This window comes from Pteropus vampyrus, unplaced genomic scaffold (assembly GCF_000151845.1).
Source record: "Pteropus vampyrus isolate Shadow unplaced genomic scaffold, Pvam_2.0 Scaffold19, whole genome shotgun sequence".
Taxonomy (NCBI): domain Eukaryota; kingdom Metazoa; phylum Chordata; class Mammalia; order Chiroptera; family Pteropodidae; genus Pteropus; species Pteropus vampyrus.
Window position 1 is genome coordinate 8,397,681 of NW_011888800.1, and position 25,748 is coordinate 8,423,428.

Here is a 25,748-nt window from a genome sequence, read left to right on the forward strand (position 1 = left end):
TTCTTAGGTTTCGATGTGTCTCAAAATTATGGTACTATATACTCCTCATTTTTCAAATCTGTAAAATGGAAGGGCTTGCACTAGATGACTCTTAAGTCCCTGTGATTCAGATTTCAATGTAACATATATACACACACACACACACACACACATATATATGTAAAATTAGTAAATGGGAATTATTCAGGTGGGTTTCAAAATGTTACTTTTCTTCCCACTAATCAACCAAGAGATGGTTGGAATAGGGTATAAGCAAATCCACATTTAAGAGAGAGTCACTTACAAAAGGCACAAATTCATGCAATCTTGAAACAGCACCCAACCTGCTTAAACGCACATGAAGACCTAAAGGTTAAAAAAAAAGAAGAAAAATGAGAAAGCAATAAACCCAGTTAATTTGTTGCCTAGTTTAATTCATCAAGTTTGGAAACTTGCTAGATTTAAATATACATTTTAGAAATGATAACTTAGAATGCAAACTTTTGATTTCTCATTTTGAAAGTGTTATTAACATATTTAAGATCCTACACTTTACGAGGTGTGCTTGTACATTATATAAAATATGTTGTCTCTCAAGATATGCTTATTCTGCTCTTAACCAAGCATCAAAAGAAATGAAAGCTTATCTAAGTATTTTTTTTATAAAAAAAGAAGCAACATTAAATCGCACGTCAATTATACCATTTACAAAAATTAAAAATGAACCAAAGACCTAAACACATGAGCTAAAATTATAAAACTCTTACAAGAAAACATAGGGAAAAGGCTTCATGATATTAGATTTGACAATAATTTATTGGATATGTAACACCAAAGCACAAATCACCAAAGAAAAAATAAATTAGACTACAACAAAATCAAAAACTTTTGCTCATAAAAGGACCCTATGAACAGGATGGGTGAAAATATTTGTAACTTGTGTATCTAATAAGCAGCTAAAACCTAGAATATATAAAGAACTCCAACAACTCAACCACAACAAATACATCTGATTTAAAAAGACAAAGGAAAAAAATACAAAAATAAAAAGACAAAGAACTTGAATAGACATTTCTCCAAAGAAGATATCTACATGGTCTATAAGCACAGGAAAAGATGCTCAATATCACAAATAACTAGGGAAATGCAAATCAAAACCACAATGGAATACCATTTCATACTCGGGAAGGCTATTAAAAACACAAAAAATAACAGGTGTTGGTGAGGATATGGAGAAATTGGAATTTTTGTGCTTGATGGCAATGTAAAATGGTACAGCTGCTGATATGAATAACAGTATGGCAGTTCCTCAAAAAATTAAAAAGGAGAATTATCTTAAAATTCAGCAATTCCACTTACGGGTATATACCACAAAGAATTGAAAACAAGGGCTCAAACAGATATATCTACATTGTGTTCATACCAACATTATTCATAATAGCCAAAAGGTGGAAACAGAAGCATCCATTGGTGAATAAATGGATAAACAAAATGTGGTACATACATATTATGGAGTATTACTCGACTTTAAAAAGGAAGAAAATTTTGATACATATTACCATATGGATAACTTCTGAGAACATTATGCTAAGTGAAAAAAGTCAGTTATAAAAGGATATGTGTATGATTTCACTTACATGAGGTACCTAGACTTGTCAAGTCATAGAGATAGGAAGTAGAATGGTGGTTGCCAGAGACTGCAAGAGTGGGGAATGAGGAGTTGTGTCAAATAGGTACAGAATTTCAATTTGGGAAGATGAAAAAAATTCTGGAGGTGGATGGTAGTAATACTGCACAATAACAATGTACTTAATGTCACAAAACTGTACACTTAAAATAGTTAAAATGGTAAATTTTCTGTTATGTATACTTTACCACAATTAAAATATAAATACATATATTTCCATAAAATTGCTAAAAAAAAAAAAAAAATTTGACAGGACCAATTTACATGAAAATGCAAATCAAAAAATGATTAAAGAAAATCTATTATTTTTTTCTTTCAGTGGTGAATGAAACAGTGACATACAACATGCTGAAAATCATGCAGAAAAGAGTAAAAATCAGCAGCAAGATTTTACTATAATTAAATTTGAGTCGAAGAGGAGTAACCAAGTTAGTCTTTAAGTGTGTATTATAAGAATCCATTACTTGACCCAGATAAAAAGACCTGGGTAAATAAGCATCCTTAGATGTTCTGGTGACAGCTCTTAACTGCAGGATCTGAGTATGTCCATACATATTGAGCACACAACAAAAATAGAAATGATTCTACTACTCTAACATCTAGAAAACAAAGTTAATAGAAACAGGCAAAACATAAACACTCACCAGCAAGAGTCCTAGAGAGTGGCAGATGTATGCTTACAAGATCTTCAGATACTCTGTAGGACTTAGTTTCCAAAGTATGACCACATAATTGTACTACTATCTTGCTACTAGACATAAAACTTGTACTACACCTCATCACAGCTTTGTGACATTCCTTATAAGCCACTAGTAAGAGTTCTTCCTAAAAGGAAAATAAAAATGTGAATAAATTGACAAATTATCTACTTTACTGCCTCATTCAGTAAATACTAAATATAAGCACGAAATTGTTATATGTATTACTAGGGCTACTTCTACAGGATCTGCAAACCAGTAGGAAATACCAGACTATCAAAAAGACAGACAGACGGATGGACAGACACACACACACAAACACAATCAAAGTGAAAAATTGCAAGTACCACGTAAATAATAGAAATTACCCTAAGAGGGCAAAAAAAAAAAAAAAAAAAGAATCACAAATAACTGAGAAGACATTTGTGAAAGCAACTTTTGACTGGGGTCTAAAGAATATGCAGAATTTAAGTGGGGAAAATATAAGGAAATGGTGGCACTGTAAACAAAGATAAAGAAATAAAGGGAAGTACAACTCCTGTTCAGGCAGTGGAGAGGAATAAAATTAGATAAATCAAAAGGTTTACGGATGAGATTAATGCACAATTAAACTAGAAGCATGCCTTGACATTGGCATGTGAATACACTGATAGTGTCTCAATGCACTTCTTCAGGGTGTCACTGATGATGACAGAGTAGAGAAGGTAATATTAGGAACCAAGGAAACCAATAAGATTACCACAAAGTTGAAGTGTAAGGTGATAAAAGTCTTAACTTTTATAGAGTAGGGGAAGTCAGGGCAAAAAAGAATGAACCCATAGGAAATAAGAGGATTATTGAAAAAAATTTAGGATAAGAAAGATCCAAATCTGCGTGAGTGTGGCAGGAAGGGAGGAGTCAAAGGTCACTTTTTAAGACAGTGTTTATCATACTGATTTTATCTTGAAAAAGTAATGCTGTCTTAGAAAGCTGCACATAATTAAAGGGTTTGAGAAGTTGTGTCTTAAAAAATTCCTGCTTTATTTTGTTCAACCTAGCATTTCCCAATCTTATATGAACATAGAACTTATTTTCCTATCCAAAGATCTGTTAAAATTTAACAGAGAATGTAATGACTCTGAGACTTCCTATATGGATGTATGCATGAATCAGAGTATCATTAATAAAACAAGGGAAGTCAAGAAGAGAAAATGCAAGTTGGAAGTAGAAGGAAATGATGACAAATCAATTTTATATATTCTGAGTTTGAAATATAAGTGTAAGATCTAAGCTAGAAAGTCTAGCACACAAACAAAAGTGATATTATAGCTTGGGACAGTCATCTCTATGAAGTTTTAATTGAGGTGGCAGAAATAAAAGATCTGTAAGAAAGAGAAGAGTATATTGGGGATGTCTCATTTAGTAGGCAAAAGGAATTGGGAGGAAAGTGGCAATCACTATTGTGAAATGAATAGTCACAATAGAAATCCTAGGATAATACAGGTTTGTGAAAATCAGAAGGAAAGAAAATTTCAAAAAGGTTAAGATATTCAACAAAATACAATGCTACAGACATTTTTTTACAGAAGATTGGTACTTAGAGAAGACCTCTGAATTTGGTTACTAAATAGATCCTTTGAAATTCAAAAAGCAGTTCCTGTCAATTGGTAAGTGCGGACTCCAGACTCTAAAGAGGTTTTAAAAGCTAAAGAGTAACAATAGTAAATAAAGAAGGTTTGGAAGATGTAAAGATAAACAACAGACACTCTGCCCTTACTTCCAACAATTATGTATGTCCTCCAGAAGAATGAGGGGAGCCAAAAAATATGTGCTGTGGCTAGTTGCTGGACAATATTTCCTGTCCTTATTGTTCTTTAAAGCTACTGTGCTACATTAAGGTCTTTTGTGTCTGTGAGTAAGACTGCCACTCTGAACCTGTGACATACTGCTGGTGATGGAATAAAGCAAAAAAGAGAGAGAATACAGTAATAAGTAATATGGATTGAGACAAAGCGCCTAGGTAGAGACATTAGTTTCAGAAAGAAAAAGATGAAAAGAAAGAGACCAATAATGAAGATATGGAGAAACTTAGTGAAAAGACTATGGTGAGAGGTAGAGAGAAACTGGAGAAGAGGAAAAAATTTGACTCAGATAATGTCAATTTTATCAGAATAGAATATTCACAAAAGAGAATCTAGAGTAGGTAGGATTGTGTGTTTAAAGAGAGTTATGCTCTAAAACTAATGCTTAAGGAAATACATTGGTTCTATATTTTGAAATTAATTTTAATGGTTTAACATATAACAAAGCACTTAATTGAATAAATAACCACCCCTCTCCATTGCTGGAATATTTAAAAATCTATGTGGTCCTAATTTTCATATTATTTATATTTATGTCCAAGGAAATAATACATACATAAATAAATAAATGTGTTATATTATTTAAACCCCTATATTCCCAAAGGTAAATTAAACTACCATAGAGCATATTTTCGAATTAAGTGTGAAAAACTGTATTTTTCTCCTAAATTTATTGAGACAAATTCAAATATATAAGAAACTACTTAAGGAATAAAACTTCACATCAAGAAAGTTGCAACATAAAACTACATTATTAACTATAAGAGCACTTTAAAAGGCACTGCCCCTACTAAAACTTTTACTTACATCACAAGCACACCACTCTTGAAACATGAGTAAAATATTCTTCAATTGCATCTGTATAGCAATAGCAGCCTCCCAGTCAGGATCCACTTCTATGTGTTGCCCAACCTGCCTTCTAATTTCTTCCATTCCCTGCAAAAAAAGAGTGGGCACATATGGGCACTCTTTCTTTGCTCCTCCACTGGTAAAATATATAAAAAATTGTCAAGATTCACACACATATATGCACAGCTTTTTAACATGGCTGTTATACTAGTCAGAATGCATGGGTTCAAATCCCAGCTCTGTCATTTTCTCACTGTGTGTCTCTGGTCAAATTATTGCTAAGCTGCAATTCCTTTATATGTATAAAGGGGAATAGTAATAGTAAGTATCTCATAAGATTGCTATGAGGCTCAAGAGATAATGCATGATAATGCATGCTTACTACAGTATCACATGGTAAGCAATCAATAACATTAATAACAATAGCCATACTTAACTAAGGTAGATAGAAAGATCTATTAAAGCAGGATCAGGCAGTTTTTAAATTTTATTTCCACTTTGCTAGATATATCTTTCTTCAAATAAAATCCACAATTTGCTAAAAAAAAATTAAAGACTGGGGGTTACATTTTTAAAAATAAATATATCTTACTGATATACAGAAGAACTATATCATACCTGCATACAGGTAAGAATCTTCAAAAAAGATCGAAAACCTTCAAGAAACTGCATTCTTAATCTTTCCGTCCATACTGTGGGCTTGCTGATCAGGATATACCTATAATTTTAAGAGACAAAGAAATATTTTACTTATTTTGAGATAATTTTAAGGTTCTCAAGGGCTATAAACAATGTTAATGCATCAAAATTAGAGATTCTAATTTCTTACAATAATTAGAAGCTCTGGGAAGAGCTAGAAACTATACCAGCAAAATGTGAACTCTCTAAAAGAGGCAGAAGTCAAAACTAAGCTTGACTTCCCTACTCAGTAGTTAGTCTGATTAAGTGAACCTAGAAGCAACTTAGCCTGTCACAATTGGATAACCATAGTACAGATTTTCTACGACTTTGCCCAAAGGGCCAGCTGAAATACCTTCAGCCTCAAAACTGCATATGTCGTACAGCTGAAACTTATTGGATTTCGTTAACCAATGTCACCATAAAAAGAATTAATTAATTAATTTAAAAAACTGCATATGCAGGATGTATGCTGTTTCTATAAACCAACTCTTTCAGAATATTTTATAAACTATAAAATATTTATTGTACACTAAAATTATACATTTTTCCCCTCAAAGGCGTGCAGGCATGAGAATTCTAGAAAATTTGCAACGCGTAAAGTAGTTTGGTCTTAAGAAGACTCAATCCCTTTGTTGTTGCTGCTGTGTGTGCAATGGCCAGAGATTTGTAAATGACTACACTGATAATTTAAATACTGCCATTTGCCTTACTGTTGAATTGTACACCTGAAACTTATTTATTTATAATTATATATTATATTATAGAGACATTCGTTAACCAATGTCTCTATAATATAATATATAATTATAAATAAATAAATACTGCCACTTGGAGTTTTGTGTATTTTGTTTGTCTGTTTTGCATAACATGTAATTTATGTATAATTTATGACTCCCACTTGCTAAATGCTGACTTACTACAGAATTCAGTCACCATTTCTACTTGTACTAAAGATGCGATAAAACAATTTGCAGAATTTTAATTTATATGTCAAAATCATATTTAGAAATTGAGGAATTTGAAACGGTCTGGAAGCATTTTCCTCAGTAATATCAAGGATCCAATGCATACTTCTAGAAATCAAATGTATTTTTTAAATATATTTCTAGGTTGGTTTGGAAGCCTATTTGTTTCTACCTCTCTATACTCTACATGCTCAGTAGAGGAAGTAGACAAAATTAGATTGATTTTTGTTCCTCTAAGTGCTAGAAATAAATAATTATATATATCTTGGAGCTCTTTATTTTAAATAACAAACAAAATGAAATATATTTCATCCTAATATATTCTTAAAAGAAAATAATTTTAAGTTTATGTTTTATTGAAGAATTGCTATCATAACCCTTATAATATTCACTATCGATTTCTAAAATAAATAGAAATTTATTTCCTTTTAGGTCCAACAATCTCAAATGTGATCTATCATGTGATTCCCACTTTAGTTTAAAAGGAAACTCTCCATTCTCTGCAGGGAGAAAAACTTAAGAAATCCCTGATGAATATAAATAACTTGGTTTATATGTATGAAAAAGGGAGTTAAAAAATAATTCAAACCAAGCAGATTATCTGAAATGATGCACAAAGAGACTATCTATACAAGAACAAAAGAACCAAAGTGCATGAGTGGAAGTGAGTGGAAGACGTTGTAATTATGATGGAGATTCATTTAGTGACTCCAACAGACCCTAAGTTCCTCAGTGCCTTCTTTATTAACTTGGTTTTAACTCTATAAGAAGCCTCTGCTTAAAACACTTATTGACATTAGTTTACAGTTCTTTGTACTTCTTTTCATTATAAAGAGAATCCTATCTAATCAAAAAGATCAGAAGTTTATTTATAAGACAGAACAAATAAGTACACTGTATTTAATAGGTACCCTCACCTTTTGTCTCCAATGACTTACTTTAGATCACATATTACAGCATATACTCTTCCCAATTTGTCCTGGCTATAACCCTGGAAGTTGAATTTGTTGTTCCTATCCAAGTACTCAGGCAAAACTTCTAGCAGAGTTTCAGTAATGACAGAAATAACATTCTGCTCTTCAATAAGATGTCGAGCCTGTATAGTATTTCAAGAATATTGTCTTTAGTTTTAACTCATTATAGTATTAACTTACAATATTCGTTCATTCAGTTGGTCAGTAAGTAATTTCTAATATGTTTACTGAACATCACAGTCCTCATTTTCACAGAAAAGCAATTTCTGAGAAATTATTTTCTAGTAAAAATTCCTTATACCTCAGTAACTAGAAAACATCTGTCTGGACACCCCAAGCCTATTACACAGATTATCTACAATGTTTGCCTTCAGTAAGCACACAATGAGCAAAAGTAGAACAAACATAGATATACTTCATGACTTCTATAACATTATTATTTATTCTTGCACCTTCCCCTCACTCCCAATCCAATGTCTCTTCCCCATCCTTTTCTCTGGACTTGGAAACAGGAAAGCAGAAATAGTTAGCCAAACTGTCCAGAAGAAATTGGAAAAGTATACAAAACAACAACAACAACACCACACAGAATCCTCCACTCTCCTCCCAACAACAACAACAACAACAAAACAGAATCCTCCACTTTCCTCCCATTCCCATGCAGCACCATATCTCACGCAAATGCTTGACAGTCATACTCTCTTGCTGCTTTGTTTCACCTTAATCTATCTACTCCGTCACACACACACACACACACACACACACACACACACACACACACACACACCCCCTCCCACCTACCCCCCAACCACGAACCAAAAACTAAAGAACAAAAAATCGTAAAAAAATTATTTTGGTATTGAAAAGGCCCTGTTCTTCCTAAATTACTCTAGAAACTGAGAAACCAGCTCTGGAATTCACTTGCGGGGATCAGAACTTTAGGACAAAGGTAGTGCCAATCATTCCCAATTCATAAGTTATCTAGTCTTGGGATACCACTAATGTATCATTCACACGCAGATACTACTTAAGTATTATTCAACTTCCCAAATGGAATTAGCCCAACATAGTGATTCTGACATTATTTTGATTCAATACTAAGCAAAATACTTAAAAAGCAAAACAAGTTTTACTTAGAAAGATTACAAAAAAATTATTAATACATACCAGTGTAGGAACAGTAAACATCTGAACAGAGAGTGCAGTTACAGAGATACTTCTGTCATGATCATCACTGATATATTCTTTCTGCAACTGTTTATAATACTGAAAGATATAATAAATAAATCGAGAATCAATTATAAATGACTACTGAAAACTTAAAATCTCAATTTTAACAGCTGCTGCAAATTTGTTTCTATGTATAAGATGAAAAGTGTTATAATTTCCAGTTCTTAAGGGAAATAATATGGTCAACAAAAATATTTTAGAAAGAGAATAATGAACAAAAGACCAAACATGAACTCAGCTACCCAATCTAGATCTGTGAGAAGTACAAAAAAGCCAAAATGTACAAAACACACAAACAAGTAAAAGTGAGAGGACTGAAATGGTGCAGTTATATCCTTTCTCCAAACAGAATCTGGGGCAATCATTAGCAAATTCTATCCCAACGATATAGGGCAGGGACTATATTCCAAGTATTTAAAAACTGATGACTAAGAAAACCAAGCAGTCAGATTCAATCCAGCCTTAAACAGAATAGATCCTGGCTGTACATAACTTCTTATCCATATTGGTGAATACCAGTTGAAAATCAACTCTGACATGTTGGGAGAACAAAAATAATACATTCAGTCATATATCAAGCACAGTGCTGGATCCTTAAGCTATGTATTTAATTTTATCCACCGGAATTACCACAAAGTTTAAGAGGTAACCATAGTATACAGAAAAATATCATTTTAGTAAGGAGAACGGATTTTGTACATGAAAAAAATTTCATTTCAGATCCTACATATAATCCAATATTACACCTCTTAGAAGTTTTAAAATAGAGTTGACAACTTGATTTGTCATCACCTTTCGAGAAACCACATATCTTATTTACTTTTAACAAATTACTTCTAAAATCCAGGGAGTGCAGGTATCTTATGCCACAGTATCATATGCCTTCAATAATCACTATGTCACTCTCAGCTTCCAGTTCGATCCTGGGTCCTACCTTTGTACTGTCTTCAGTTTTACAAAAACTGCGTGCAACTCAAAATCAGAGAAAACCAACAAATACTTATTGAATATACTATATAAGGCAAAGTGGGAGATTCAAAGAAGTCCCTGTTCTATGTAATCTTGCAAACTAACTTGATAGACAGAAAATATATAACAATGTAAAGAATACACAATAGATCAATAAAACAATATATAAAAGCTCTAAGTTTTATCTTTACGTTTCAGCCTCAGTTTAGTATAACTCTTGACAATCTAATTCCTGCCTCCCTTTAGTATTTATATATGTTCTTTTTCCCTGCTATGCCTTTCTACTAGTCACTTCTACTCTTGTAATAATTTTACTAACAGGAAAATAATTAGGAAGAATGAATAAATGTGATATCCTATTGCTCTATGTAGACAAATAATAGGTCATTTTTAACCTATCTCCTCTTCCAGACCAGTTTCCTACTACTGAATGCGAAAATAAAAGAATGTTTGACAAAGAAATGAATCATAAAATTAAATTCTTGACTCAAAATTATCCTTGTTGTTTCATTACTTCATTTACAAAAACATTTTCTATTTTGGTTTGTTGATATCTACTTATAAAAAACAATTACCTTCACAAATTCCATAGCAAAGAATTTTTTGTATTCCAGCTCCATAAAAAAACTGCTGAAGATCAATTCGTGAAGGATCTTACGGGCACCTATAGATCATTTTGGGGGGAAGACGGGAGTATCATCAAGGCAAAACAAACAAACAAACAAACAAACATTACAGTGATTACAAGTGGCCGAATATTATAAAAATATTTCACATGCTGGTAGACCTCAAGGACTCAAATATGAGTAGCATTTATTACCTTAATATAATATAAAATACATATATATGGTCTTTTTCCCTTTTTCTGTGCCCCATCACCACTTTATCTTATTTCTTTCTACTTCTCTCAACCTTCCTTTAATCCTTTTCATTCCAGTTCACTCAAAACTACTCTTACTCTGTATCTTCCCTTTTCCATCTCCTTTAGCCTTCCTTTCATCTTTTACTTTTTGTTCTTTGTTTAGATTTTAAAAATGAAAATTAGCATAGCTTTAAGAAGGGTACTATTACATTAATACATATATATATGTATGTAAGTATATAAAATATATATGTGTATATATATACTCTTTTTACCTGCCCTGACTAAATGAAAAGGAACTGTAATTAAAAAGGCAATACCCCTGGTTTTAACACAGAAGAATACATATTGATTGGCTAACCTTACCTTAAAATATAATCAAGATTGCTGACTTAATAAACAAAGGAGATTATGACTCTACTTTAAGGTCATAATCTCCCTTTGCTTAATGGCAAGCAGCATTAGCAAATATCTACCTACCTTTATAAAGCTTGGCATCCCAAAGCATTAACCTGCTTATGAGACAGGGATTCTCAGAGCCAGGTTCTTCTCTAAGGCATGCTTGGCAAAAGATCTGTCGAAAGTCACCTATAAAAAAATGAAGCCACATAATTTTTATTCTTATAATTTCTCCTAAAAGTATGTTTCCTATAACATATAAGAAGAATTAACATTAATCTTCCCACACTTGATGTCAAGAATAATTCTGTCAACATCAGAGTCAAAAGCCAATATTATTTACAGCACTTGAAATACACTCCTGAAAATTAATCAAAAGGTATAATAAACCAGAAAAAGAGAGAAATCTTATTTTATATGCAATGACATTTAAAAAATTTTTTTTTAAAAGCATTTTATGAGAAATAAGAAAAACAGGCTATATGCTTACTTGAATAGCTCATAATTTTGTTCATCCAGGAGCCAAGACGCAAAGCAAATTTCTGATGAGCCATAACCTCAGAATGTAATACTTCTACATGAAGTGGATGTTGAGAGACATTTTCTGAATGACTCTATAAATGAAAGTATATTTAAAAAAACAAAAACAAAAAACCTTGCAATTCCAAATCTCTGGCTCTACATGCCTCAATCCTATCTTTACTTAGTATGTCAAACCACTTCAACAATGTAGTTATTCTACCTAGGCTCTAATAATGTGCATTTTTCTTAAATTTTCTCTGTCCCTAATCCAGAAAATTACCTTTATGTCTTCCTTTGCTTCCTGGCAAGCAGAAAAAGCACCTGCTTTAACAGCTCGACGACCCTAATTATAGACAAACATGAGAATTAAGTAGTAGAATGACAATCCCAATCAATAAGTAACATATAGCCCAGAGACCTAATCAGCTCTTAATTATTAATCATTTGTCGATTACCTAAAAGTCAAAAGTTGGGAAATACCTGGAAAATAAACAAATGTTTAACACCTATATGTAGCTTCAGAACATTCAATACCACTAGCAGAGAATTTCTATACTTTAAGATTTTGGATTTCCTGCCTGATAATAACAACTTAGGTTTACTAAGCGTCTGCTATATGTTTTAAATACTTCTCATGAACGAACCTAAAGTTCCTCAGCACTTGTTCTATAACACACTTGAGGTCCACTAGTGGGTCAGAGGTATGGCCAGGATATTGATTCCTCAAGCCTTAGGATTACAATATTAATTACTAACACCATACTGCTTCTTCCACTATACTATATTCCTCTCAAGAACAGAATTAGGTTAAATATTCCTTCTATATACCTAGGAACACATTTTGCTTTGGATGGATATTAAATAAAAGCTGAGCCATAAATCAATAATATTCTAAAAATAGTTTTAATAATGTTAAAACCTCAGATATGATAAACTTTTCGTAATTCATGCATTTATTCATTTATTCAATAAATAATTACAGACACAGACTAAAGTTGAGCTGACATTCTTAATCATTCTTTGCCAAATACATTAACTTTCTAATTATTTAGAATAAAAGAGGAAAGTTATAGTTATCTACAACTATGATATACGCCAGAAAAATCAAGTTTTAACCAATTTACCTAGGCTATAATGAATAAGTAAAGAGGACGGCTGGACCTAACACAATACTAAGGCACTTAGCAAGGGCTCTTTTAACATCTGACTTCCAGGAAGTTGATGTAAGACAGCACAACAAATCAAGTGAAGCTCACAAACCTCTTTATCTATGGCAGTAGTGTGCAACTGGGCCTCTGCAAGCTCACAGTCAAGAGCTCTTTGTAGACTGTATATGACATGGTCATATGAATGGTGTTCATCATTAAAAAGGACACAATAGTATCTTTCATTTTTCTCCCTATTTGAAAAAAAGATATACACTTAGACACTGCAACAAATAAACAAAGGAAAATGTGAAAAATAGGCTAAAATAATATAAGACCTATACTGAAGCAGCACTGTGTATTTTCTTACATATAAGAAAATACCAATGTAATACTGAAATAGGAAATTATTTTAAGTGATATAGTGCCATGAAATTTTAAAAACCCTGATAAAAGTATTAGCTTTTCTATGTTTTTCCCCTTATTTTAAGAATTACTTCTAGATGTAAATTATTACTCTCAATTTACTGACAGGATGTTTCTAATACTATGCTTAACTCTTGCTAATCTCCAAACATTTTTGGGGTCTTGTTCTAAATAATTTATAAGGACCTAGCAGCCACTTATCCCAGTAGGGAACTAATTGCCCAGTTCAATATTGGCCTGGACCTACTTCAAGGTTTTCCAGAACATTGTGTCTTTAGCTCACATGTGTCTTTATGACAAAGGGACATAGGCCTCAGACTCAGAACCTTCAAGCGGGCAATGAAAAATAGTAAGATTTTATTAACCGTTAGTTTTTATTGAATTTAAAAATTACCTTTATGTCTTCTTTGTTTTATCTTATATTTCTGGTTTTATAGTGCATGTAAGTTTTTTTAAAAGTGTATAAATTTAGAGGGCCAGAACTACCATTTAACTGAGGGACCTTATAAACACGTAGGTCACTTAAGCTTTTAATCTTATTGAGATGACAGTGTGTCTTCCATCTTTAAGAAGAGTATAATATCTACATTTGAAAGTAGAGTGAGGATCTTATAAAATATGTGAAAACAGCTGTCATGGGCTACACAAATTTAGATGTTATTATCAAACAGTTTACGATATGCTTTTATAATAAAATTATCGATCCTCATATAACTGTAAGAGGCAGATTTTCTTGGAACTCCTATAGCTTAGGATAAAGAAGCTCAAAAAGACTTCTCCAATGCCACGAGAAAGACTAGAATTCAGATCTGTGAATCTGAAGTCCAATGTTGCCTACATACACAGGCACAGTCAAGCAAATCTCTCTTTTTAGACAGGCAGATTGCTAACCAAATTATGTTACCAACACAAAGTTTCTTAAAGGATTTAACTGATGTTATCGCGTATTTGAAATTAAAACCTTTGTGGACACAATCATTGATGACCTTTATTTCCCCAAGCAGTTTGACCTAGCAAGAGTCAAAACAACACATTTAATGTCTTCATAAACTGAATGTCTTAATTCTCTCTCCTTCTAAAATAAAACCAAAAAACCCAGTAAACTCAAAGAAAAATGGTATTTATATTGCTGATGCAATTTTGTGACCTAAGGTTACACTGATAAAAAAAAATTCCCACAAGGCCCAAACTGTATCTTCATATGAGGTCTGGAATTCCCTTTTGCATTTGTAAGTTAAGAGCAAATATTGTGGTCATTCAAAGACTTATTCACGACTGTTAGGAATTGCTGGGTTTTGGCTTAAAAGTGTTAAATACCTCCAACTGAAATAATCCTAGATATGAAAGCACAGGGCTAAGGGCTATCTCCTCGTTTCCACCATCAAACTTTTATCATAAAGACCTGGGCTAAAGACACACTGTTCTGGAGAACCTCAAAGTTGGTCCAGGCCAGTATTGAACTGGGCAATTAGTTCCCTACTGGCATAAGTGGCTGTTAGGTCCTTATAAATTATTTAGAACAAGACATCAAAAATGTTTTTTTCTTAAAAATCAGAAGCTCCAGATTATGCTCTTTTGGCTTAACTTCTGTATAGTGCCTAGAAGAGTATCTCATATAAATGGACATTTTGGAAGTATTTCCAAGAGATAATTCTCTATAAAGTTTTCATAATGATAATAAATTAAGCAGTAAATAACAACAAAAAACATTTTTCCAAAACTTATTTTGCAATATAAACAATCACTGCTAAAACTTCTAATTTTTGAAATATCTCTCCACCTTATCTGGAGTTCGGGAGGCAATTCTTTCTCTTCTTCCCATATAGTCATTTCCACAATGTATTTTATCACTGATGGGAATATTTTCCTGGCTTGGGCAATTATCTCTTCATTCAATGGACAACGTAAATTCTGTAAGAAAGTAGAGAAAAATATACTACTAACACTGTATACAAATAAGTGAATGAGGATGATAATGTTATTAATTTATAATTGTTTTGCTCATTACATCATCTTCCAGGAATGAAACAAGTTGACCTCAATAGGGTTGCTATTCATATCAGTTTAGCTTAATTCCTGTGGCCAAGTTGGTGCTAGAGATAACAGAAAGATAAGGAGACAGAACCTTTTAGTAATGTTCTCCCTTATGAATGTTCTCCGCCTTTCTGAGTAACCTATTTAGGATAATATTAGAGAACTACTGGTCATCTCTGATAGCTTACCAAAATCTTTTCATAATTTCTTTCAACTGATTCTCATAGCTACTCTGTAAGAAAGGCAGAGAATTAATGACATTTAAAGGATAAGGAACCTATCCATGGTCAAAGTACCTATAAATAGTAGAAGCAAGACTAAAACCTGGATCTTCTGACACCTATAAAAACAGTTCTTTTCATTAGAACGACCTCTTTAATAGAAGGCTTGTTCAAACCTATCAGCTAAAAAATGGAAATTGAAACCACAATGAGATATTGCTGCACATCTGCTAGGGTGACTATACTCAAAAAGTCAGATAATAACAAGTGTTGCATATGTGGAGAAATCTGAACTCATGCATTAATGGTAGAAATGTAAAATGTGCAGCCAAGTTGGAAACAGTCTGACAGATGCTCAAAATGTTAAGTATAGTTACCATATGAACCCACCGTTCCACTCCTAAATATCTATCTATCCAAGATAAAAACATGTCCACACAAAAACTTATACACAAATGTTCACAGCAGGTATTATTCATAACAGCGAAAAGTGGAAATAACCCAAATGTCCATCAACTGATAAATGGATAAATAAAATGTAGTAAATATCTATAAAATGGAACATGATTTGGCCATAAAAAGGAATGAAATGCATGCTATAACATGGACGAACCTTGAGGTGAAAGAAGCCAATCAAAAAGACCACATATTATATGATCCCATTTATATAAAATGTCTAGGAAAGGCAACTCTATAGTGATAGAAATTCAATTAGTGATTGCCTAAAGTTGGGGAGTTTGGAAGAAATAGGGAATGACTGCTAATGGGTATAGGGTTTCTTTTGGGGTGATGAAAATGTTCTATAATTGATTGTGGTGAAAGCTGCACAACTCCATGACTATACTAAAAAAGCACTGATTTGTACACTTTAAATGGAATGTAACTTATAGCTCAATAAGCTGTTTAAACAAAGGCGTAAACAGGAAAAAAAAACCATAGTCGCTCCTTAAGGCAAAAAAGAAAAAAAATCCAGTATAAATTTGTGGGACACGTGATCAGTGCTGGCGAAGAAGTGAGTTAATGCCTTGGCAGTTTAGGGAGAAAAAAAAAACAAAAAACAATGAGCTGCCACGTTAAAAATAGTAACTTCTCTGATCCAGAAATAAAATGTTTTTCCATTTATTTAGATCTTTAATTTCTTTCAGTAATGTTTTAGTTTTCAGAATATCAATTTTATGCTTCTTTTGTTAAATGCATTTCTAAATATTTTATTCTCTTTGATAGTCTAATGAATGGAATTTCTTCCTTAATTTCATCTTCAGATTGTGTTCATTACAATGTATAGAAATAAAAGTAATTTTTGTATAATCATCTTGCATCTATAATCTTGCTGAACATTTACTAGTTCTAACAATTTTTTTAGTGGATTCCTTAGGATTTTCTATACACAACATCATGTCATTTGCAAATAAAGCTAGTTTTACGTCTGCCTTTCCAATCTGGATGCCTTTTCTTCCTTTTTCTTGCCTACTGCCCTGGATAGAACCTCCAATACAATACTGAATAGATTTAGGAAGAGCAGAATCTTTGTCTTGTTTTTGATCTTAGAGGGAGAGTATCTAGTACTTTCCAGTGAGTTTTTCACAGATGCCCTATATCAGGTTGAAGAAGTTCCCTTCTATGGTAAGTTTGTTAAGTCTTTTTATCTTGAAAGTGTGTTGGATTTAGTCAAATGCTCTTGCATCTACTGTGATGATCATGTGGTTTTGTTATTCTATTTATATGGTATATTATATTAATCGATTTTCAGATGTTAAACTACGTACTTCATTTTACAACATATGAAGTTCATTATGCCACATCATCTCATTATTAGTAATGACGCTGATATTAATGACTGGTTGCAAATGATGATAGTATGATACTTCCATTGTAAAGTTTCACTTTTTTCCCCTTATGACTAGCAAGTAATCTGTGAGATGACAATTTAGAACCATGTAAATATTGTTCCTCATCAACTAGAGTTATTAATGGTTTTAGCATCCATTAATGATCTTGTCTAAATCATATATTTCCCAAGGGTTTGCAAAATGTTGATTTTTCTAATTCTATTATCCCTTCTCTCTTAGCTAGCATTCGTCTAGAAAAAAGAGCTTTACCTCTTAAACTGGAAATACTTGTTTACCATGAAACACAATTCCTACTTAAAAGGCAGAATCAATGCTTAGTTTATTCCCTTTAATTACCAATTTTTAGAGTAAAGAATTGATATAATAACCACAACCATGGTAACAACATTCATTTATTCATTTTAGTTTTCATGGGAGTTTTATTAGGAACTCATGAATTTTTATATATTCAGTATAAGTGTATCAAATATAGCGATTATAATTTTTTTGATGCTCCTACTGTCCAACTCTGGTCAAGCTGGGTCCTAGGCCCTTTTGACACAAATCCATCCTTACAAGCTTAACTATTCCCTGACAGATCTGGAATCTGGTATTTTTACAGCAATCCCTGATTTCTTTTAGTGAGAAATGGTACTTAAGAGATCAAAATCTAGGCCCTATGGGTGTTCACTGCTAAAGGTTAACCAGAACAGTTTAAAAGGTACAAAAACTCTTTATTCCTTGAAATTTCGAAAAGAATTCTTCTGTGAAAGTATTTGAACATAGCATTTTTTAGAAAGTACTTCTTGTGACAATTTTCTGAATTTCTTCAATGGTTATTTGTTGTTCAAGTTTTCTGTTTTTGAATAAGCCATGGCACTTTATACTGTTTGATAAAATAATCCATTTTCAAATGTATTTGCACAGTCATATAAAAAGTTTATAATTGTTTTAATTCCTTCTTTAGCTATGATTATTTCCTCGTTCTCATTAATAATTGTCTATATCTAGGTTTCCTCACTTTTTTTTCTTGATTAGGATGTATAGTAGATAATCAATTCGTTGACTTTTTTCTTTAAGAAAAGCAATGATTAAATTTATGCATGATTTCTGCTGTTTTCTAAGTTATCATATTCTGCTTCTATCAATAATTACCTCCATTTGCTCTTTAAGGCTTACATAAATACTTTTACTTATCAAATTGACTGCTTAGCAAAAAGCATTCTGAGTTCATCTTTTCACTGTGAATTCATTTCTTCCTTAGAGAAATAAAAAATTATCAAGTCTTTAACTTTTCTAGATTGGAATAAAACACCTTACATTTAAACAATAGAACATAAAAATCAGGGTTTGCAAAGGAATTCAGTTCACCCATACACATAACATTTATTTCTAATTTCATCATGTTTAAAATAGTTAGCAATTTTTAAAAACTAATATTCTTACCTCTTTTGTAGTACCTGCTCTTCCAGGTTCGTGACTTACACAAAAAGGGCCAGTTTTCCATGCCTCTGTGTCTCCGCAGTCACAAAATCCTCCTCCAGTAGAAGTATGCATCTAATAAATGAAAAATAAGTTTGTCTTGATTTCAAAACATTACAAGGCAAAGAAGAATGATAAAGATGATTCAAATAATAAGTGCACCCCAATATTTCAACCTTAATTGCCTTTAGTGTAATAAGCTGGATATATCAAAAATCATTTTGGTTAGTTAACCCCAAACAAAAGTCCTGAATACTTAATCGCAATACAAATGGACCTTCAAAAATGATAAAATTTTGAAACATGCTAATTTTTAAATAATTTTTAAAGTTTTGTACTAATAGAGAACAAGAAATTGTGAAGTGTGCAAAAAATAATCTATACAATACCCAGAACACTTGAGTAACGAGATTTTCTGATTAAACACTTATAAAAATCATTATGATGATATATAGTACTTAAGAAATGTATAAAGTATTTCCATCTATTTGATATCTAACAGCAACAAAAAGTATTTATAACACTTCTCCTTTGAGGGATCTTATGAAAATAAATCTAAAGTATACTAATTCTGATACAGAAAGATGACAATGGCCTGATTTTGAATATTCCCCAAAACTTTCCCCTCCAAAACATACAATGAACAGGAAAGCAATAAAACCACACATTATCCATGTTTGCAGCACTACTAGGAGACAAAAAAATAAATACCATGACCTTCAAATGACTTGTTCCATCAGAGTTCCCACTGCTTATCACTTCAGGCTTGTGAATGTAGACAACTAGAGAGGGGAGCTTAAGAGACTCCACAAAAAAGCAGAGGGGTACAGAGGGCTTAGATGAAGCACAGACAAAATTACATCCAAAAAGAGAAAACCCAATGCTAAGAGACAAATACTTAACACACGTTGAGACTTGGTGGTTCGTAGGAAAAGAGACCAAAAGTAAGCAGAACCAGAAGTGGCAACCTCAGAGAAGCATTGCTTTTGGAAGAAAATCGAATACACTTAAAAAGATGGTAAGCCTTAAGAGATGTGGCAGTAAGTAAAAAAGAAAATAAGGTAAAATTACGAATCCTATAGAAATGAGAGAAACAACACATGCCAAACCCTCCCCTCGTTTCACCACTACCACCATCATCTGATAGAAGAGAACATTTGTGAAACCTGTCCATGAAATAAAAAAGAAGAGAAAAAGTAGACCATATCCATACAAAACTATTACCAAAAAAAAGGGCAAAAAATGCAAATAGCCAAAATCCATTCACAAAGCTGAATAAAACTGTAATGTAATATTCCAAACTAAATTACATTGCCTCGCACAAGCATTTGGGGATATGAAAACCCTTAATAAGATTAAAACACCTTTAATCAGAAATATAGAAACTAAGAACAGAAGTGGATCAAAATAACCAGGTTAAATAAAATGAAATTCTATTGAACTCAGGAAAAAAATTAGAAAACAAGAAAATCATATCAGAAATTAATTCTAAATTATAAGATGCCCAAGATAATAGACTTGAATGGAAAAGTTAATAAATAGCATTGAAACAAAGCAGGATTTAAGAGATGAAGTAAATAAATACAAGTTCAGAGAAAAAGTGGTTTACATAGAAGATAAGCATAAGAGAACCAACATAATTATAATCAGTCACCAAAAAAGAAAATCAAAACATTGGAACAGAGTTCATATTTAAAACTGTAATCTAAAAAAACTTCCTGGAAAAAAAAAAGAAGAAGACCTAAATATACACACTAAAATGGCCTATGAGTAACTGAGAAAAAACTTACCCAGTATGAGCAACTCAGGAATATATCCTACTAAAATTATTGGACTTTAAAGATAAAAGTTGAGTCCTTCAAGCAAAAAGATGAAATGACACAACGTCAAGAAAATTGGAATGACGTCAGACTTCTCTCAATAACATATAAACAAGACAACAGCAGAGCAGCATTTTCAAAGAAAGAAAATGCAAACCAAAGACATTATTTCCAACCAATCTATAAAAATACAATTCTGAACATGTTAACCTATGGAACGATGTATACATGTGCCCTTCCTAAGGAATCTACTTGAGCAGAGATCAGCAAACTTTCTATATGAAAGAACAGAGAGTAAAATTTTAGGCTTTCAGGTCATAAATCTCTGCTGAATTAGTCAATTCTGTAGTAGCGCAGAAGCAACTATAAACAATAAATGAATGAGCATGGCTATGTTTCAGTAAAACTTTATGGGCACTAAAAGTAATTTCAAGTAATTTTCATATATCATAAAATGTTACTTTTCTTATCTTTTATCCCAAACATCTAGAAATGTAAAATCCTCGCTTAACTTTTGGGCCACACGAAAAGTCAGTAAGCCAAATCTGACCCACAAACTGCAGTTTACCAACCCCTAGAGGATAAGGTTCATCTGACCAAGAGGTGACTGGAGAAACTTCAGAAAATGGACAGATGGTGAACATTTTATATATTTAATTGTAGAGCTAAGAATAAATCCCGGGTGAGGACACAAATAGAAAAATGTAAACATTATATAATCTCATGATCAGAAAAACTACAACTAAAAAGAGAAGGAACGAGAAAGTAACATAAGATCTTCAATTATTATACAGGTAATAGGAGGGAGTCAAAGATACCACTAAAACTGAGACGAGATATAAAAAGTTATCTAAGGGAATACAAGGAAACTAAGGGCACTATAAAAATTAATACAGAGGTAACCACTAGAAAAGCACTAAATTAGAATGTACAAATCAATTTTTCTTCCTTCATATACATAGTAAACTAAAGAAATCTAGACTCATTCATAATTACTAAAAATATAGGTGTAAATTTAGTAAAAGCGTAAATTTTGAATACAGAATACCACAGAAGGTACAAAATCCAGGAGCACAAAAAAATCTGGCAAATTTAACAACACACAAATTTAAAATTTCAGTAAGATAAATGACAGCATAAATCAAGTTAAAAAGGCAGAAAATAGATCTTATAAACTTAAACATATACTTAACTTATGGTCCAGCTATCTTACTCCCAGGTTACCCAATAGAAATGAAACAAATGCCCACACCAAGAATTGTACTTGAATGCTTCCAGCAGCTTTATTTAAAAGCTTGAAACAATCCAAATGTTCATTAACTGATGAATAGATAATAAATTGTGGTACATCCATACAATGGCATACTACTCAGCAATAAAAAGGAACAAACTGTTGACGCATGAGAGGATCTCAAAGGCATTATGCTAAGTAAAAAAAGTCAGACAGAAAATATTACATACTATATAATTACATTTATGTGACATTCTGAACAACGCAAAACTATAGGGACAGAGGTCAGATCAGAGACTGCTAGGAGCTGGGGGTAAAGGGACAGGAAACTGATCGCAAAGAGACTCTAGAGAATTTTAGGGGATAATGTAAATGTTTTATGTCCTGATTGTGGTAGTGGTAACTGAACTGTATATGTTTGCAAAACCTCATGAAACTGTATATTTAAAAGGACAGATTTTATTGTATATAAATTATACCTCAATAAATGTGACTTAAAAATAAAAGAATTTAAAAGCCAAGTAAAAGAAAAAATATTTGTAAGGTATATAACATAGTTGTAAGAAAAAGACAATAGAAAAATGAGTAAAAGAAACAGGCAATACACAGAAGAAATTAAACATACAATTAAAATATAAAAAGATGTTGACAATACTGGTAATAAGAGAAATGCTAATTAAAATAATCAGATTATTTTAATAATGTAAAATATATTTGACTAACAGGTTGTCAAAAGTAAAAAGACTAAATAAAGTTTGGGGACAGGTGTGGAAAAAGAACATTCTCCTATCCTTTCAATGGCAATATAAATTTGCACAGCAATTCAAGAACAACATTTGGCAAAAATCTAACAAAATTTTAAATGCATATACTGTTCAATTCAGAAAATCTGACTCTAAATCTAGACTTAGGCATTCCTGAATATAAATGCTGGTGTATATTAAAACAAAGATGTGTATCTATTCCAATATTTGTTGATCAGTGAAAAATTGGAAAGAACATAATTGTCTAGAAAAAGGGGATGGGTTAAATATATGATATATTCCACAAAGGAATACATACAGTAATTAAGTATGGCAAGAGAGTTATATGCATCAACACAGAATTATTCCTATGATATACTGTTAAGTTAAAAACAAGTTACAAAAAAGAATATACAGTAGGATCCCACCTATATACACATACGCACCCCTTCTAAACGTATAAATACATGTACATGTGTGCATGTTTGTAAATACCTTAAAAAAGATCTGTAAGGACATACACTAAAGTGTGTTTAGTTTAACAATGGAAGTACAATGAGGCAGAAAGGAAACTATAATTTTTATTTATATTTTCTGTATTATTTGAATTTTTTAAAAGATAAGTTTTATTGCATTGCTTACCTAAACAAACATTTTTTAATGCTATTGTGTTTCAAAGACAATATATGTATATAAATTCTCATCATGTAAGATTACAGCAAGCTGATGTTAAAAATAAACCCTGATAGTTATATCTACGATTAAATCTTAGATCAATTCTGTCTATGATTTAGCCCTTTTGATCCCAACACTTCAACAAATGTTTGTTGAAAGGTCTCTACCCCAGGTAGTATAACAGACAGAGGAGGCATCAAGTATATGAGACTTGGACTTTGTTCTGGAGATGGGGATCAAAGACACACAAATATAAATAAATCATTGCAATTTAGTAAATGAAGATAGAGGCATACACAGAAAAAGAATAGAGAAAAAGAAGATTGTTAGTGGGTTTTGTTTCCTCTCCAGGTTTATTCTAAGTGACTCTAGAATGTATTTAATAAGAGTACCAAGGTTACAAGCTGGCCTGGTTTTTGATATCAGCTTCTAAGATACAAGAAAACTCTCGGTTAGGTGAACTCAGCCTCTATTTTGGTTCTAGTTGATCAAAGTTATATTACTCTGATCTTTACTTGTTAGAATTTACTCATCACAACAAAGACCTTCATCCTATCAGCAAGGATGACAGCAAAATAAACAGCCAAAGACCTTGTTCTTATTATCCAGAAAGATGGCAAAGTAGCAATGCAAGAGTATTCTACATTCATCATTCCAAAATAAGCAAATACAAACAACATTAAGAACAATTGAAAATTTTCATTTCAATAGCAATGGGAAAATTATTTTAAAAATCGGGTCAGTTGAAAGGTTTCAGTTAAAAAGTTTCTATAAAAGGTTTCTGCAGGTTCTGCAGGATTCTGCACTCCTGGTTGTAGTACATTTGGTATAATTCTTTCCTAAAGCAATTTGGCAAAATGTACTAAGAACCTTTGAAAGTCCACTTTAAAAATTTAATCGACTTTATTTTTAGAGCAGTTTGTTTAAAGAAAAACTGAGCAGAAAATAGCAGAGTTCATATATACCACTTCTTCCCCCATCCCACAGCGTTTTCCCTATTATTAACATTTTATATTAGTGTGGTATATCTATTTCAAGTGAAGAGTCAATGTTTATACATTATTATTAACTAAAGTCCATAATTTACAGTAGAGTTCTCTTTATTGTACATTTGGGGGGTTTTAACAAATGTATAATAACATCTATATATCATTACCAACATCATACAGGATGGTCTAACTGCCCTAAAAATCCCCTATGCTCCATCTATTCATCCTTCCATCCTTCCTACCACCTTCCCCCAGCCCCTGGCAACCACTGATCTTACTATGTCCATAGTGTTGCCTTTTCCAGAATGTCATATTGCTGGAATCAGAGTATTTAGCCTTTCACAATGGCTTCTTTCACTTGGCAAAATGCATGTAAAGCCCAGCCATGTGTTTTTGTGGTTTGGTAGCTCATTTCTTTTTATTGCTGAATAACAATCCATTATATTGGTATACCAAAGTTTTTTTATCCATTCACCTATTGATTCTAAGTTTTGGCAAACATGAATAAAGTTACTATAAACATTCTCGTGCATTATTTTTGTGTGGACGTAAGTTTTCAGTTCACTTGGGTAAACATCTAGAAGCACGACTAAGGGATTTTATAGTTTGAGTACACTTACTTCTGTAAGAAACTGCCAAACTGTCTTCCAAAGTAGCTGTACCATTTTGCATTCTCACCAGTAATAAATAAAAATTCCTGTTGCTCCACACCCACACCAGCATTTGGATTCTGGCCATTCTAATAGGTGTGAAGTGGTATCTCATTGTTGTCTGAATTTGCAATTCCCTAATGAAATATGATGTGGAGCATCTTTTCAAGGGTTTATTGGCCATTTATGTATCTTCTTGCTAAGTGTCTGTTTTAGATCTTTTGCCCATTTTTTAAATTGGCTTGTTCATTTTCTTATCGTTGAGTTTTAAGAGTTCTTTATATATTTTGGATACCAGTTCTTTATCAGATACAAAAACTTTCACCTAGTCTGTGGCTTGTCTTTTTATTCTCTGAAAGGTTCATGTTTCTGAATCCAGTAATTCCACTTCTGAGAACCTTATCCTAAGGAAATAATCCCACGTAAGCAAAAGTGATTTACACATAAAGATGCTTACAGCAACATTGCTTATCATTAAAGAGTGCTTTGTGATGGTGATGTAGACTAGTAGGCTTTAAATACTTGAAAGTAGTTTAGTGAAGAGTTTCCCAAAAATTAACAGACAAGTTATTATGGGTCCACAGAAACGTCAGAAAAGGAGAGAATGTGGTGAGCTCTTTTATAGAACTACATGTATGGAATTTAACCCATTTCCCATTTAGAAAAAAAAAGTGCAGCTCACTGCCAGCATTCATTTAACGTCATGTGTAGGATGCTATGTTTTCTAGGATTTGACACTTTCAGTGATCGAGAATTACTATATTTTGTAAATAGAAGTACCACTACTAAAAACAGAATGATATGAAGAGAATGATGCCATTTGTTTCCAAAGAGTGATGTGAAAATA

General features: G+C 32.2%; 1 protein-coding gene across 1 annotated transcript in view; it reads right to left on the reverse strand.

The window, feature by feature from the left end:
* The window catches only part of UBR1 (ubiquitin protein ligase E3 component n-recognin 1), a 102,070-nt gene that overhangs the window by 57,079 nt on the left and 19,243 nt on the right, over positions 1–25,748 (reverse strand). The window contains exons 5-17 of the mRNA XM_011354982.2: positions 18,758–18,868; positions 15,008–15,138; positions 12,917–13,055; positions 11,937–11,999; positions 11,625–11,748; positions 11,216–11,323; positions 10,449–10,537; positions 8,842–8,940; positions 7,639–7,796; positions 5,673–5,772; positions 5,013–5,141; positions 2,311–2,491; positions 284–345 (exon numbers count right to left, since the gene is read on the reverse strand). Of these exons, the coding sequence (XP_011353284.1) occupies positions 284–345; positions 2,311–2,491; positions 5,013–5,141; positions 5,673–5,772; positions 7,639–7,796; positions 8,842–8,940; positions 10,449–10,537; positions 11,216–11,323; positions 11,625–11,748; positions 11,937–11,999; positions 12,917–13,055; positions 15,008–15,138; positions 18,758–18,868 (1,494 nt within the window). The remainder of the gene's footprint in view (positions 1–283; positions 346–2,310; positions 2,492–5,012; positions 5,142–5,672; positions 5,773–7,638; positions 7,797–8,841; positions 8,941–10,448; positions 10,538–11,215; positions 11,324–11,624; positions 11,749–11,936; positions 12,000–12,916; positions 13,056–15,007; positions 15,139–18,757; positions 18,869–25,748) is intronic.